The sequence below is a fragment of the Rissa tridactyla genome, chromosome 4, assembly GCF_028500815.1.
Source record: "Rissa tridactyla isolate bRisTri1 chromosome 4, bRisTri1.patW.cur.20221130, whole genome shotgun sequence".
Taxonomy (NCBI): domain Eukaryota; kingdom Metazoa; phylum Chordata; class Aves; order Charadriiformes; family Laridae; genus Rissa; species Rissa tridactyla.
In genome coordinates, this window is record NC_071469.1 from 920,224 (window position 1) to 937,318 (window position 17,095).

The 17,095-nt window shown below is 42.2% G+C and overlaps 1 protein-coding gene and 1 non-coding gene across 4 annotated transcripts in view; one reads left to right on the top strand and one right to left on the bottom strand.

The window, feature by feature from the left end:
• The window catches only part of KNL1 (kinetochore scaffold 1), a 29,187-nt gene extending 13,603 nt beyond the window's left edge, over positions 1-15,584 (bottom strand). The window contains exons 1-10 of one of the 3 annotated variants that reach the window (XM_054200631.1): positions 15,441-15,584; positions 11,840-11,894; positions 11,390-11,429; positions 11,086-11,145; positions 9,463-9,524; positions 8,931-8,980; positions 8,410-8,449; positions 7,154-7,191; positions 6,761-6,813; positions 89-5,341 (exon numbers count right to left, since the gene is read on the bottom strand). In XM_054200631.1, coding sequence (XP_054056606.1) covers positions 89-5,341; positions 6,761-6,813; positions 7,154-7,191; positions 8,410-8,449; positions 8,931-8,980; positions 9,463-9,524; positions 11,086-11,145; positions 11,390-11,429; positions 11,840-11,874 — 5,631 coding nt within the window. In that variant the 5' untranslated portion in view covers positions 11,875-11,894; positions 15,441-15,584. Of the gene's footprint in view, positions 1-88; positions 5,342-6,760; positions 6,814-7,153; positions 7,192-8,409; positions 8,450-8,930; positions 8,981-9,462; positions 9,525-11,085; positions 11,146-11,389; positions 11,430-11,839; positions 11,895-14,633; positions 14,662-14,997; positions 15,274-15,440 lie in introns of those variants that run through there. The other 2 variants (XM_054200630.1, XM_054200633.1) reach the window with 2 other exon arrangements.
• On the top strand, positions 15,476-15,557 carry TRNAS-GCU (transfer RNA serine (anticodon GCU)). Its single transcript has one exon. It is a non-coding gene; the product is annotated as a tRNA-Ser (tRNA).
• Positions 15,585-17,095: the final 1,511 nt, after the last annotated feature.

The window sequence follows — 17,095 nt, forward strand, 5'->3', positions numbered from 1 at the left end:
CCAATAGATCTGCTTACACCCCAAAATTTAAACAAAAGTCCCGCCTGTTAGTGCTGACTGTATCTTTATAACGATCGATTAGGCTCACCTGCAAGTCTTGGGAGGCCTCACCATCCAAGTTTTCATCCCTCTTCACCTTCTTTGGACTTTGAAGATCCTCCTTATCTTCTTCCAAAGCTCTTTTTGTGTTGTTCCAAGTTTTTGTCTCTTCAAATTGATTCTCTTCATTGGGGGAGATTTCTTTTTGGCTTATCTCATTGCAAGCATTTTCCACGAGTTCAGAGCTCACAGATTCATTTGAATCCATTTCTTCTAGGCAGACGGGAAGAAATTCTTCTGCTATAAACTGAGAAGGGCTGAAGTTCTGCCTACTAGATGTGCTGGTACCTGGGGCTTCACCAGGGTTTTCACCTACTTCTGAATCTGGTGCTTCTCTTTTGTCTGAAGATTTTGCATTTATGTCTTGTACACTAGAAACAGAAGGATTTCTTCTGTTCGGTAATTTAGGCTGGAAGATGCCTAGAGGGATATTTATTCCTTGGTATTTATCTTTAAGTGCCATGCCTAAATTTGCATCTATGGGAGCAGCTCCAGATTCAAGACCTGTGTTTTCCTGCTCTTTATTATCAAATAAATTATTTGGTTCATTTACAGTATTTTTTCCTAACCTCAAGGTATCCTGTGGCTGAATTGATTTGGGCAATTGGTCAGAAAAAGCAGTTTCAGAAACAGAGAGAACTGCAGATTTCCTTCTAATATTTTTCAGTTTTGAACAAACATTTAAAATACCTGATAATTCAGGTGCAAGAGTAGGATCTGTTTGATCTCTTGGACTGTCACTGACCAAACGTTGCTCAGTTTGTTCAGAGTTTATTTGAAAGTCTTTTGGAGGTGTCTCCCCTTCAGCTGGCAGTCCCTCATTTTCCTTTGATTCCTTGTTACAAACTGCAGCAAGGCTTCCTCCAGCCAAGCCTGAATCTGTACCTAAATCTTCACGTCTAGATAAATCATCTTGCAATACTTGGTTACTCTGAGCACTACGTGCATCTGAAGAAGCCTTCAAAGAATCTGATTGCTGGGTGGGAAGCGAAACACCGGATACCAAATCGCCACTTTCTTCACTGCAATCCATGGTCCCGTTACTTGGAAGCTTTAAAGATACTCTCTCTGATTTCAGGTTTTCTGGCAGTATGAGATCCTGCTGACTGTTCATGGGGACAGAATTATCTGTGGGAAGGTCGAGATCCTGTGGTGTCTTCACACCCATAGTCTCTTCTGGCCGTGAGACAGAATAAGTGGAATCTGGTCTCAAAGTTGCGCCACTGGGGACTTTGAGAGCTCCTTTCTCGCTAGGGAATGCTGGGGCTGATGAAGCAGAAGGGGCAATGCTGCTCTTATCCTTAGACTTTGTGTGATATTCACCCTTCAGGTCATTTGTATGCGGAGAATCTATTTCATCTCTGCCAGACAGCAACGCACTATGCAAGTCTGGTTTCTGAGTGCTTTTATGTGACACTTCTTGGTTCTCAAATCCATTAATGTTGTTATTAACAGCAATAGTATGGGATGCAGTTATTTCCATATCATCTTGGTTGTGGGTAAACAAAATGGTTTTATCAGGAGGAACTGCAGAAGTGGCTGGAATGGACACTCTGTTCTGTACATCAATTTCACCACTTAATACAGCTGTATGAGTTTTAGTGATCTCCATATCCTCAGCCAAAGTAAAAATGACAGTTTTGCTCTCTGGACAGGAGGCTGTTTCAACCTGCTTAGCCAGGTTTAGTCTATCCTCACAAAAGACTCTTTCAATACTTTCATCAACAGAGTGAGACTCAGTCATTTCCATGTCAGCCTGGTAACTCGTAAACATAATTGTGGAACTTAAAGGAACAGACTGTTTGGGTTGCCTACCTTGCAGATAATTTTCTTCCAGAGCTGCATTATGGGTTTTAGTGATTTCCATGTCATCCATAGCAAACGTAGTAGCTTCGCTATTTGAAAGTGCTTGCCGTCCAGCCTCCTTATCCAAGGTTGGTTTAGCATCATGTACAACTTTGACGGTATTTTTATCAGCAGAGCAAGACTCGGTAATGTCCATGTCAGCCTGGCTACTCGTGAAAAAAACAGTTTTAACAGGATGAGCTGAAGAGACAGAATGAAGCTCTCCCTCATTTTGCGAGACAATTTCATGGCCTATTGCAGCCGTATGGCTCTCTGTGATCTCCATGTCATTATTCTCATCATTCAGTGAAAACAGAACAGTCCTTTCCCCTGTTGTTCCCTTCAAGCTTTTCCGTCCAGCCCTTTTAGCCATGGCAAGCATCCCCTGAGATGCGGCCTTTTGCATAGATTCATCAATTGCAACAGTATCGAGTCTACTTATTTCCATGTCATCACTGTAGGTAAAAAAACAAGTTTTATCTCCAGAAATTAAGGATATGTCATCATTTGAACTTTTACGCTGCAAAATTATTTTGTTGTCTGCTGAAACTGTATGGCTTCTGGTGATGTCCATGTCAGCATCCTCTGAAAATATGGTCGTTTTCTCACCTGCAAAAGGCAAATGTTTTAAACCAGCCATGGTTAACATTTTCTTGCCAGATACCAAGTAGTACACATCGCACGTGGCCTGCTCCTGATTATCTGTCATCATGGCCCCTTTTTTTAAGGACATTATTTTATTTTCATCTTGAACAAGGTATCCCGGTACTGCTTTTCTTTCTGATAAAACAGCATTGATGATGTAATCAGGAGCCACTGTTGCACTGTTTCCAGTCAAGTCCATGGTTTCACCAGAAGGAAACACAACTGACTTTTCTGAAAACGAAGGCAAGTGGGAACTTCCCTTACGTGGTTCACACGCATTGGCTCGTAACGGCTCTTCAGCACCCCTCAAGGGCAGGCCATCAACCGAGTGAGGATTTTTAAAACCCTCTTCAGAAGAAATTGTTTTACCAATTGAAAAATCTCTCTCAGAATCTACTCGAGTTGGCAATACTTTGTTTACTACCCTCATAGTATGGGGTTTCTCTTGCCTGGCTGAGTTTTGGCAATTTGCATTTATTCCTAATATTGTTCCAAGTTGTTCATTTCCTTTCATTCCAGTGGGAGCGGGCTCATTACTGGAAATAAACAAACCACTTGGAGCCAAAGGAGTAACAGTTTGCTTATTTGTGTTCATTTTCAAATCCCCACGTTCTCTTCCTGGAGTCTGACTTGTGATATCTCCACCAGAAAACCGGAAGGTCTGGTTTTGCAGCTGCTTGGATATTTCATTATTTTGGTTATGATTATTCTCGTATTCTTGTACTGTATTAATAGGGGCAACATCAAAGGCAGCAGGATGAGTTTTGGTTATGTCCATGGTTTGATCATCTGAAAACACGCCCATTTTGTCACTTGTGCAGAAAACTGAAGCATTTAGAAGGTTTTTTCCCAAAGCTTGTGATGTAACAACTTTTTGACTTTGCAAAGACATGAATGCAGAGGTGTCGGTGACAATACTCTCAGGGACTTCTCTCTTTTGCTCTTGTAATGGACGCACGCTCTTTGCACAGGAACTTGGACCACTTGCCTGAAAGTATGTTTTTCCAAGCTTCTTATCAACCACTATCACCTCAAGATCTTCAGTATTCATTTCTATAGCCTGGCTTCTTTTAATATTCCTAGTGATACTGGTCACCTCAAGATTTTCTTTGTCCATATCTAAAGAATTTGCAGCTTCACTGACATTTTTGTTCTGGTTCTTTCTTGGAATTATTTTACAATGCATTTGTTTTGCTTCTGCAGTTATCCCATTGCTTTGATCATCGATGACAACAGCGTGGCATTTAGTTATTTCCATTTCTTCCTGTTCATTTAAATTGAGAGATGTAGATCTGTTATCAAGAAAATGAGGTTTGTGGGTGACAGAGGAGAACACTGCAGCAGCAGATTCATTTTCAACGTTCTTTCCATCCTCCTTGACCATACAGGTTTTAGTCAAGTCCATATCTTCTCCTGAGAATATTACTGTCTTCTCACCTGGCAGGGAAACAGGTTGAGAGTTTGCTAGTCTGTGCTGAAGTCTGCTCTTAGAAACACCGGCAGGCACTGAATTTGTACATGAATCCAAACTAACATTCACTGAAGCAGTCCTGTGATCTTGGGTCACTTTTTCGATTTGTTCACCTGAGCCTGCAGATAGTTCAAGTGCGCTATTTTTATATGACACAGAAGCTCGATTATCTAAAGATGTTAGACTCTTTGTGATGTCCCCGTCACCATGTGCTGGACGTCTGTTTTCCACTAGCAAAGGGTTGGTATTAACTGGCTTTTCAAAAGTTCTGTGATGTGAACTGTTCATTTCTTTGGTACTGTCACTATAGATTACATCTGTATAATTCCCAGTAATTTCCATGTCATCACATTTAGAAAAAACAAGAGTTTTATCACCTCGGAATACAGTCTCAGATGAAATGGATCCTGGGATGGAAGATGTTCTTCTGGCCTCTTGTTTAACAGTTCGTGGCACTGTAGGATCTCGTCTGTCTGCAACAGTTACTTTTTTGTCTGTACAAAGTTGAGGGTCCTGCTGAACAGTTAAGTGCTGATTAGTTGCTCTCTTTAATACAGGATTATCTAACTCTGTGGACGGGAAATCCTTTTTGAAGTTTAGACTTTGATTCCCAACGCTGGAGAAGGGAAAAGACATTTTTGCAGTGTGACTAGTTGTCATATCCATTCCATCATCTACGAATGCCTCAGTAACATCCCCACACAGTAATTGCTCTGGTGGAGCTTCACAACCACCAGAAAACATAGCTTTGACATCAGATGCCTGGCATTTTGTCATTTCCATTCCATCATCTTGCCCTCTAAAGACTTTTGTTACATTGCAGGTGTCCGATGGTTCATTGTAATGTATAAATTCCACTGATGATCGTGCCATGTCTTCTGAGACTTGTGGTGGGACAAAAAAAACATTCTCTTTTTCAGGTCCCCCAATAGGATTAAGTGCCTTTTCATTTGACTTCAAGCTCATCAAAAATTCATTGAAATTTATTTTTTTTACAGTAGTAGCATCTTCCTTCTGTTCAAAAGATGGACACAAATGGTTTGTAGGGTCAGAGAAAAAAACAGATTCTTCGCTGGTTTCTGCCTTTCCATTATTAGAGTTTAACCCAGCTAGAAACGATGTGATATCTATCTTCTCAGTTGTGTCAGCTTGATTGTTTTTCAGGTTACGTGTAATCACTGCAGTGTGACTAGCTGTCATATCCATTTCATTTTCATCAGAAAAGATGAGGGTGGTGTCAAGCCTATTGGTTCTTTGAATGGCGTTGTCTGCATCATGCCACTAGAAAAAAAACAAAAAAAAAAAAAGAGGAAGAAGTTACAGTTACTGACACTTAAAACAAATGATCCAATAGTTTATTCTATTTAAAACAGAAGTCAACTAATGCAGTCCTAAGGTTATAGCTCTATCTTTACATCTTTTTTTGGAAAAAAAAAATATCGATTTCAGTCCTCCTCAATAAGCAATAGGACATTCAAGAAAAGGACAACTGATCATATTACAGCATATCATATTTAAATCACTTTTTTGGAAAGACTGTGTCTCAGTTTTACTGCTGGGCAAAGACTTCATATCTAGACATATCTTGGTAAGCATGGAACAATTACTGAGTCTTACGGATCAGTATTTTCTAAATCTCTACAGCGCAGTTTCCACCCTTCCCTTCCCCCAGCTGCAGGCAAAAACCTTGCCCAGCTTATCATGCATGTGCCCCAAAGCAGCAGCACCAAGGTGGTATGCTTGGTGTATGCGTGTGGTTTAAAAGACTTATTTTTTTAAAAAAAATAAATTGGCAGTAACAAGTTATAATACTATATTTAATCAAATATAATGAATATCTTGATTAAGAACAGCTTCATGTTTACTTCAAATTACATACGCTATTTTATAAATGCAAGAAACGAAATATACTAGAAGAAGCACAACCATATACATTACCCAAAACAAGGAGAGACAGAGTTTCAAACAGATCGTTATAGCCTCCTGGTATATATCTTCTCATCCACACTAGATTTGAACTGGTTTGTTTGGTTTCTAACATTCGTTAACAACAGCAAACATATGTTTTTAAGCCCTATCTTTAAACTCAACATAAAAAAGTCAGAAGCCATTGCAATAAGGGAGACTGTTTTGACAATTGGCTTTGTTTGACAACACAGCGCCGTAACATCATCACTGAAGTGTAACACGGGTCAGGATTTCTGCGCAATTGTGCCTGTGAAGGTCTCAGCTAAGAATTCTGTGCTTTGTCGCTTGATTCAACTAAAGAAATTCAGTTACCAGTTCATGCTAATCATTGCAATTTGTCTAAAGCTTTTTAACAGCAGGAACAGAGAGTACATATGTGCATATCCATTCTACCCAGGGAAGAAAAATACACAAGCAGGCCTATCTGAAACATAAGCTCCTTTGCATATTCTTAGATAAGAATTGAAAAGAATGGAGGAATTAGCTCGGGTAATGAAAAGTTAGCAAGCAATTTTAGAAGCAAGACTTATCAATATTGCAGTATAACGCCTATCAGATTAGGAAAATACTTCAAAATATAGAAGATTAGCTTTCAGAAGAATTTTATGTGAATACAAGGATTTATTTTTTAGGCAGCTGAGTTACATTTTTCATCTTTACTACACAAATTATTTGATTATATTTTGGACACTGATATTTATAGCATCAAAAAAAATAAAAGCCTTCCCATACCTCAGTCTGCTGCACCGATGCCTGGATAGGAGCATGAAGCAACGTGTTCATCCCTGTCAAAAGAAGAGGAAATACTCCAGTTGTTGAACTATTTTCTTATTATTTTATCCACTGAGCTGAAGACCTATGCACTCATTTTACAAATTCTGCTAAGTACGTAAATACTATTAAAAACAAATATAACCTGAAAGTATTTTCAGTACTCTGTTCAGCACGTGCAAGAGCCACCTGTACTTCTACAACACAATGCCTGTAAACAGCTTTACGGGACAGAGCCCATTCACGCAACAGTCCTCTCGCTCAGGAAGGCTGTTCTAAGCATGTTAAAATTATTCAAACAGAATCAATAGTTTTGAATATTCATTTTGCTATTAAAACTATTTCCAAACTCACCAGTGATCTCACATGGAACAGCCTCAGGTTCTTCATTTCTACAAAAGGCAGGTTAGGTAAAGAGTTTGTTAAAAGATTTCAAAACAGAAGGCTTCAGCAATATACTGAAAAGGCAGAGAATTCTGTTGCATAGCTCACCTGGGACTGGGCACCAGATACCAAACACTACTTACGTGTCTGCAATATATTCTAATTTGAGTTGCAATCTTATTTTCCACTTCCAGTCCCTAAAGGGGCTCCAGGAAAGCTGGGGAGGGACTCTGGATCAGGGAGGGGAGCCGTGGGACGAGGGGGAAGGGTTTTACATTGCAAGAGGGGAGATTGAGATGAGATCAGAGGGAGAAATTCTTTGCTGTGAGGGTGGTGAGCCCCTGGCCCAGGTTACCCAGAGAAGCTGTGGCTGCCCCATCCCTGGAGGGGTTTAGGGCCAGGTTGGACGGGGCTTGGAGCAACCTGGGCTGGTGGGAGATGTCCCTGCCCAGGGCCGGGGGTGGCACTGGGTGGGCTTTAAGGTGCCTTCCAACCTGAACCATTCTGTGATTCTACGATTAAGAACAGCTAAAGTCTAAGAAAGATAAATTGCTTAAGAAATAGTACATAGGAGTATGAAGGCAGGCGTTTTCAAGACCAAGAAGCCTTTGCTAGAGACTGATTTTTATATTTATGCGCACACGCATACACATACATGGTACTATATTGGGTTGATAACTTTAAAAGCATGAGTTAATAACAGTTGTACATAAGGTGATTCGTTGCTATACATTTTAAATGTAAGAAATTCCCCTTCACACATAGAAACTGTCTGAATTTGTTATTTCACCTACCAGGTCATTTTAATTTTAAAAATCCCATCATGTTTTATCTAGACAAGAACTTTAAGGCCAGACTAACACTTTATCTACCTCTGAAGGAAAAAGTTATAGCAATAAATATCAAAGACTACGTCTATCACATACAGAATCTGGTGGGTCTTTCCTGGAAAGCATTCCCAAGCAATCAGCTTTGGAAGGACGCAGTTTCAAGCCATAATTTTTCAGAAACCGCTATCTTTTGGTGAGTGACCACCAACACAGCTATATCCTTTTTTTGCTGTATCCCTTCTTTCACCAATCAAAAGCAATTGAGCAATTTTATATCTAAATAAATATGTATGCTGCATTTCTTTGAAGAGTAGTATTTTGACGGTTGCGTGTCACGTGAAGATATGTATTTGCAGGACAGAACTCTATAGTCATGGGAATTTTTTTCAAACTTACTGATTAAGCAGCACATCATTCCTTGTATCTGCTGCACACTCTAAAAATAGTAAAAAAAAAAAATAATCAGACATTACAATGTGAGAAGCATGATGAAAACGTCAGAGACGAGTAAATTTCACAGAAAAGAATGTTCTCAAGTTCTCACTCTTGATGTGCATTCTTATCGTGGCAAAACCCCAGAGAAGCAAAATACTTGAAAGTGCATTAGCTTTTCAGATTCTTCCTAGGTAATCTTTGACAGAGTGAATATGACATTCTGCTCAGCCTCAGCCTTCTTTTGATCTAAATCCCCAAGGCAGATTTTGTTCTAGGTGCATTTTGTCTAAGAAAATAATTCCTTTTCTGAGCTACAAGGTCCACAGTGCCAGTAACTAATGGTTTTTCAGTCAGTCCATGATAGCCAGCTGACCATATTGTTCCTTACCTGTGACTGACAGGCCTGACTTCTTGAATTCAGGCTAAAAATCTTGTTGCTAACAGTCTGTGAATCCTATCAGGAGAAGAGAATGGAGTTTTACCTGTACTTTCTGCTGTGTTATTCTTAACATCTGACTCGAAGACTCTGCAGCTAAGAAAAAAACAAAACCAAACAGTTTTTGAAAAACACAAGACTATCTGTTTTGAAGCAAAGAAAAAAAACAAAGTAAAAAAAAAAATCAGCCCTAATTTCAATCTTTTCACCGTAGTATGTTCCGAAATGAGATATCAAAAGCCAGAAGCTTACTGAACCCAACCATATTTTCCAGCGGGAAGATGCCATTATCATATTTAAGATGGAAATCACAAAAAAACTTTAAAGGGAAACAAAAATTTCTAATTAAATTAAATTCACTGAACCATTTTTTTTTTCTAGCTAGGAAGAGAAAATGAATAATGGCTCTCCTGGGTCTCAAAAACAACACAAAATAACAACAATCACCAGTATGCCTTCGCTGAGTACTCACAAACATACGCAAACAGCAGTTTTAGGGGGTACCACATTATTACCTATAGCTGGCATTTTATGCTTAAATAAAGGATGTAGATCTGCGTCCTTCAGATCAAACTTACTTTATGGTGTTCGCAAAGCTGACACGGCGAGAGTTTTTCCTACGTTTTTCTACATTGATGTCCTGACAATAAAGAACACAACACTTTTATATACAGAGAACTGTTCTTATCCCATAAGCCACAATAAGCATAGCTTTTAATGAAACAAAAACAAACAAAACCCCACACACCTCTCAAAATAATAATCTATGATCCCAACAAGTACAACAGATATTTACCAACATTCTTAAACAACTTTATAGCTCTCCAACTTCTCCTGACATAAAGACACCCATCTCACAAGAATTAGGATCTAAAGATCACTTTGTGAGACCTGCCTAGTTTCAAACACAAGGCACAGAATACCAGTTATAAGGATTTTTGTCTGGCATATTGTCTGGCATACTAGGGAAAGCTTATGTAGTTGCTTAGCAAGAGAGCTGCGAGACGTTTTTTCTTTAGTTTTTCATTACAAGAGCTGAAAAAAAATAGTGATACTCGTTTGTCTTTATGGGAGAAAGGGAAGGGTTCATGAAAGAATCAAAGTCACCATTTTCTCTAAATGTCTAAATGGTGTCACTGACTGCATGATCATATTAATGCAATGTCACAAGGTATGTAACAATGCAACGTTACATCCACTGGAAAGCTAATTCATCCTACCACTGCTGCGCAGGTGTCTGCAGTAAGCTTCCCTAACCAAATAGCTCAGTCTCAGGACAGTGCAACACACGTTAAGAAAACACAAAGTATTAACATACCAGGCACTACCCGTTATATGCACATGACAGACAAAGCTGGTAAAATACTTAATTTTTTTAAAATCACATCAGCAACACAAACAGTTATGAATGATGTCACACTGCTGTATATGATAGTCTTACCTTGCTCATTAGCAATACTGTCCATCATTGTTAACAGGTATTCAAGTTTAAATGAAGACTGAGAGCCACTCTTCATACTCAAAGTTTTGAAATAGATGTGCATAAGTATTTCAGGCTCATATTTCATATTCTAAAGAAATTATTAGAGGCTTTTTCACTGAAAGCCTTATATGCTAAAAATGACTTTTCAAGTTCTGCAAGCAGCAGCAGATAAATCATATAAATATATGATGCAGCTACAACATTAGTCCATAGAACACGCCCTGGGTAGAAAAGGCATTTCAAGAGACATCCAAACTGAACAGGCCTAGAGTTACAACTTCTAAGAAACAACAGACACTATAAACATGAAATATATTCTGTACGTATTTCTGGAAGAAAATGGTTAATTTTTAGCTTTTACTTTAAATAAATTGGAAGGGTGAATTTTTTCAGATGTAAAGCCATCTCACTGACTATACCAGTTTGTACTCTGGTGGATCAAATTTCAAGTCAAATGGACAACAGCAAGCTATGCCAGTTAATCTCTGTTTATTCCTCTTTTCTTGATAGAAGAAATATTCTGATGTAAAACAGAAGTATAAGAAAAACTCAATTGATTTCTTATAATATTTAGTACTCCAAACATTATTTTCCAGAGCAGTTATTACAAGAGTTTTTACACCTGCATTATTCAAGTGATACAGTTCAATTAGCAACAAGTTGAGGAGCAAACTGAAGATGTTAAGAGCGTTGGCAAGAAAGGACTTAATAAACCTACCTGCGTCAATTCATTCCCATTTCCCAGATCATCAAGAGGATTTCGCGGAGCCTTTAAAATCTACAAGGAAATATAATAGTTGAGAAGATCAGCTCCAGCTACAAGAGCTGATTACTTGGCTGGAGAGAGTTTCTAAGAGCCACCAGTGCCCCAGTCAATCATATCAATCTAATAGGCTCTTTCTTTGCATTTGGAATTCTTTTCTTCAACTGTGATGAGAAAACAAGTTCCTCTTTACAGCTGCCCTTTCTTTCCTTCACTCACTTACAGGGTTTTCTTTTGAGAAATGCTTTAAGTTACTCACAGAGGACAGTCGCTTCCCTTTGATGTGCTCTGTATTATCACTGGAAGGGAAAAAAGGGGAAATGGGTATTAGGGTATAAACTTGAACCAAGACATATTTCTTGAACAGTACTGCTACATTTTTAAGGTTAATAAATTCATTTCTGATGTTTTTACAAGTGTGAAATTAAATAAACAAGCTTGCTTAGAATTGATCATTCATTTCAGCACTAGTTCCCAAAAATAAGCTTTGGAAAGTTCAGCAGATTGCCCTCCAGCCCCCATGGTCAGTTGGTCTCCAGAGTCCGCTTCCGTGAGCCTTCCTACACACCGTCAAAGAAACTCCCTGTTCTTCATCACAATGGATAACACATTGCATTCAAGAGATGCTGAAGTGCATGCACGGATTAAGTTTTGCCTCTAAATGATAATATTTATACCACAATAAAATTCTTAGAAGGTTTCAACTTACTTTTCCATGTTAGGGTCTGTGTAAATCTTGTACATTTCTGAAGGAAGTGCTTTTCCTAGAAAATACAGTACCGAAATCCAAAAATATTAATGAACCTCAGTAAGAAAGTAGCACACAACCACAACTAGATACTAATCTTAGATGTTATAATTTTTCTCTCCATCTTTCTTTAGTCACAGGAATGCACCGAAGTGTAATAGGCCTCTCAAGCCCATGTTTTCTATTACGTATCATATTATAAAACAACTGTGCTAACAGTTTGAGTCTTACTAGTTAGGCATCCTTTTATTTAAAGTTAAGATTCTGGTAACTGTTGGAGATAAATGTGCTCAAACCTTATACAATACAAAGTTTGCTAGTTTGCTCTGACACACAAGACAATTTTTCAATCGCTGCTTCTCCCTCCACCCCAAGAATATCTTCTGCAAATGCAAATAGCTCCCACTAGCAGAGAAAACTACAACACTTCTCAAAAGTTGCATAAGGGGATAAAATGAATTAACCCACGCTGACAGGATGCCAGTGCTTACACAGGTTTAATATTGCCTAACATTTCTTGTAAACTGCAACAAAATTCAGGCCTTTCAATATCAGGTCAATATTCCTCATAACTTCAGTCTCCCATGGACCTGACAAAAAAATCACCAAAAAATGTACCACAGAGTCAACACTACAAGAGCAATACGTGACATTTTCTGTGCTATTTCTTGTATTTCAGTGATGATGTTTACCTACATCTGTCCATCAATAACCACACAAAGTATACTTACAGTACAGCTATAAGCAATTTGACAACACTTATCACATTACTTTATTCTCCCCTCGCAAAACCCCAGCAAGCAATGTTGTAAGAGAAACACTTGCCTAAGCAAGGATCAAGCGATTTGTAACTAACAAGTTTTACAATTAGAAATAGAGAGATCTGCACGGAACTGCTCAGCTTCTACATTTCACAGAATCACAGGCTCTCAGGTCTGCAGGGACCTCCGGAGATCATGGGAGTCCCGCCCGTGCTCAAAGATACAGCAGATTGCTCAGGACGTTGTCCAGTCCAGTTTTTAATATCTCCAGAGAGAAGCAATCTCCCAGAGAGAACACAGTCTCCCTGGACAACCGGCCCCATCTTCACTGCGTTTGTTTCCCCCCTTATGTTTAAATCAAATTTCTTGCATTTCAATTTGTGCCCATTGCTTCTTATTCCTTCACTAGATACATCCAAGAAGAGCTTGTCTCCATCTTCTTTAAACCCTCCCATCCACTGCTCGCCCTTGTCCACCAAGCCAGTTACCTCACTGGAGGTGATTTAAGCCACAAATTGTCTCTTATTTTCCAAGCTAAAACTAAGCCTTATGCAGGAAAAAGCAAGCTCTAGGTTTAGCAAAATGCTAAATAACATAAATGCTATTGCATAGTATTGGGATATTGCTCACAAGGCAGAGCAGAGTTCGAATTATATGGGAAGGGAAAAGGAAAAATCTTTTCAGAAATATCAGTTTGCTCAAAGATGATGTTTACGCAGAGCAAAAAGCATAATGAGAAAACCTAGCCAACAGATCATTTTTTTCCAGTGAATTTCTGTTTGCTTAAACAGAAAAAAGCACTATTTTGAAGACACCATTACATGTGAAGGTATAACAAATAAGAGCCAGAGAAGTTTTCCAGAATGACATTGTACTTGAACACAGAAGCCAATTTGCTGACGTGAATTTTATTAATCTCTTGTTTTATTTTTGCAGAGTAATTCCTCTTGCCAAACCTGCAGCAGGTTTACGTTAGTACCAGCCAAAAAGGCATCTGAAGAGGCCTTGGCTTTCGGGATCAGCAGCTCTGAGGCCACAAAGCCGAGATGCTGCTTCCACGCTGGCATCCCCACAGCAGCCTGACATGCTGGACCAGGATGAACACAACAAAGAAGGGACACAGAAGATGGCCCTGCATACAGGTGTCTGGAGAAAAGGGAAAGGACAGAGCATGGCTATCGAAAGCCCCATCTAGTCTGCCAGGAGTCTGCTATTAGGTCTACTCATCCAGAGTTCACGAACCAATCAACACGCTCAGGAGTCATTCACAGAATCACAGAATCTTAGTGGTTGGAAGGGACCTCTGAGATCATCGAGTCCAACCACCAAAAAAAAAAAAAAACAAACAAAAAAAAACCCCACACCAACACCCACCTACTAAACTCCACACCCACAACCCCACACACAACACCCCACCACAAACAATAATCTTGGGCACTAGAGCATGCCCTGAAGAGCCATGTCTACATGTTTCTTAAATACCTCCAGGGATGGTGACTCCACCACCTCCCTGGGCAGGCTGTCCCAGTGCCTGACCACTCTTTCAGTAAAGTAATTCTTCCTAATATCTAATCTAAATCTCCCCTGCTGCAGCTTCATACCATTCTCTAATCCTTCTTTGAACCCATTTACATATCTTTGACCTACAAGCATATGGCAGCGAGTTGAAATGCTTTGTTACTCTGTTTGTGAAAAAGCATTTCTTATTATTTGTATATTCGGTAAGTACCTCCCAGTTCCACACTGTGAACATGAAGAAAATTTTTAAAAATTCATTCCTGACCTTTAGATGCCGACCCATGCCCTCTTCGGTCTTTCCCTTCTTTGTGAGTAAGACCCTGTTTGGGTCTGTGTTTCCGATTCCTTTTTGATCTCTCGCTGTTTCCCTCGCAATCCCCCGAGTTGTTTCTTTTACCGCCCTGACAGGGCTGACAGCCCGGAAGCCCTCTCCAGAACCACCTCCAAATGCCAAATTACACCTCACTATCCCTTACATCGCTGTTTTCCCTGACGCGAGTTACTTCGCATCAATCAGGACTGCATTTATCCGCCAGTTTATCGGGCGATTCCCCTCACGCCTGGAGGCCGCCCCCGACTCCGGCCGCCCCAGCCGAAATCTCCTCAGGCGCGGGCCCGACGTCCCTCGCCCCTCTTCCCGCCTCACCATGGAGCGCCCGGCCTGCGGGGAAGCCTCTCCGCGGGCAGCACTGATCTTCTCCTCCCGCCCTTTCTCTGCCCTCCCCTCACCGCCCGTTACCCCGCAGGGTCCGCCCCAGACACCGGCCTTCGCCTCAGCCGCTCCCGCGCTTCCCCGGCCCGGCCTCGTCCCGCCACCGACCCGTCCGCGGCCGCTCTCACCGACAGCCCCGGGCAGGGCCTTGCCGCCGGCGGGGTACCCCCAAGCTCCGCTGGACTCCGCCGCCCCCTCTCCCGTAGGGCCGGGCCGCCGCCGCTCCGCCGTTCAAATCTAACCGCCGCCCGCCGCGCCTGCGCCGCGCGCCAAACCGCCGCCGTGACGACGGCGCAGCTGCCGCCGTACAGCATGGCGCCCCCCTAGCGATCCGTACAACATGGCGGCCTCCGCAGAATCAGCCCGCTGCCTGACATTTCGGTATTCGCCCTCGCCAGCGCGCCCCGCCGCCGCGGCGGTGAGGCCGGTGGTCAGCGGCCGGCCCTCACAGGGTCGCTCAGTCCCGGCGCGGTGGCCTTGCCCCTCGGTGTGCCGAGGAAGGGTCGAGCCGCTGGCGCCATCTCGCAGAGGAGCGGCAGGCAGGAAAGGATAGCAGGAGCGGTCGGCGTACCTTCTTATAGGCCCGGCGAAAAAGAGAGATGGTGTGACGAGGTGGCCGAGTGGTTAAGGCGATGGACTGCTAATCCATTGTGCTCTGCACGCGTGGGTTCGAATCCCATCCTCGTCGGAGATTAAACTTTTTCCCCAACAACATTTTTTTCCCCTCAATTCTCAGGGCCGAGGCGCTCACTGCGCTGCCCCACGGCCCCGGCCAGCTCCCCCCTTCCCTCCCTGCCGGGGCCGCGCTCCGTGGCGTGCGGGGAGGCCGCTTCCTCGGGGGTAGGCCCCAGTCGAGGCTGACACCCCTCAGGCTGCCGCCTCTTCGGGATGATACTTCAACCCTTATGGAAAGACGGGGAAGTGAAGCTGCCACCCGGGGCAGCCATGGCAGTGCCGTCATGGTGCCCGGGCTTTAGGCCTCACGGCCACAGGGGTCTGTATTCACAGGGTCGGCCGCCATCCCTCTCCTCTCCTCAGAAAGCATCCGGCTGCGGAGCCGCAGCCCCGCTGGGAACAAACCGCTCTGGATCTCTCCTTGCAGTCCCAACAAAGCCCCGTGTTCAGGCTGGCCTGGTCCCCAGTGGGAGCTTGGGGTGAATATTGGAGAGATCGGGGGCTGAGGGAGCTCCAGCCAAAGCGATTGCAGCGCCTCATGGAAAATTACGTCAAGGTTTGCTTTAGAAAAGTAATCATTGCAGTCGGCCTCACTTTTCACGGAGTTGTAGCGATCTAAAAAGCATAAATGGTTGTATTGAAGAGACAGAGGAAGGCTTTTCCTCTCTGCCTAGTCCGTCAATAGTTAACTTTTTAAAAGTCTGGAGGCAGAAGTTAACGATTAACTCCCTTCCTCAAACACCTCATGGCCGGGAAGGGGCCGCGGGCACCTTCTTTGCCGGAGCAGCTGCGCCAGCCCTCCAGGCACACGCCGGGCAGGTTTAATTACGCTTCAGTCCTTCTGGAAATTAGATTATACTAAACCCTGCGCAGGGAACGGCCAGATCACGGCTCCATAGCCTCTCACGTGGCACCCATAACAGACCAGTTAACACCCGGCTGGAAAAGCGCGATCCTGTGGAAGATGAGCGTCTTGGTGATGTTTTAGGGGTTTAACGCTGAGTTAATCCTACGCAGCAAAGTTCCCACCAGGGTTTGCCAGAAGATGCACATCCTCCTGGTCCTTTGCTGGAGCATAAAGAGCTGTATCAAAATAAAACTGGACTAGAGAAAGGACTTCTTCCAGGACCTACACTTTGTACAGGTAACTTTATGCCCACAACCAGGACATTTACCTCAGACCTAATCTTGGATGGGAATTTATCACAAGGCATCTCTAATCGTAACACTTTCCCTATTAGCAAAACAGCAAACACCAACTCCTTTTGCAATTTTACAGGACATATGGGCTGGACACCAGCTCTGAACTGAAATAAAGTGAAATACAATGCAATCGGTGGCAGGCTCCTTGTGAAATCAATCTCAAATTTTCATTGTTCAAAGCATCTAGAAAACAGAAGCCCCGGGGTTTCTTCACCAGCAAGGTGTGGTAATTAAAAGATGCTCACTGCAGTCATTACGCATAGCCAGAAAAAGGAAAACCAGCACTGAGCTCCAGCTCCACACCAGGCCCTTCAGCCATCAAGTCTCCATCTACTGGCGCAAGTCAGT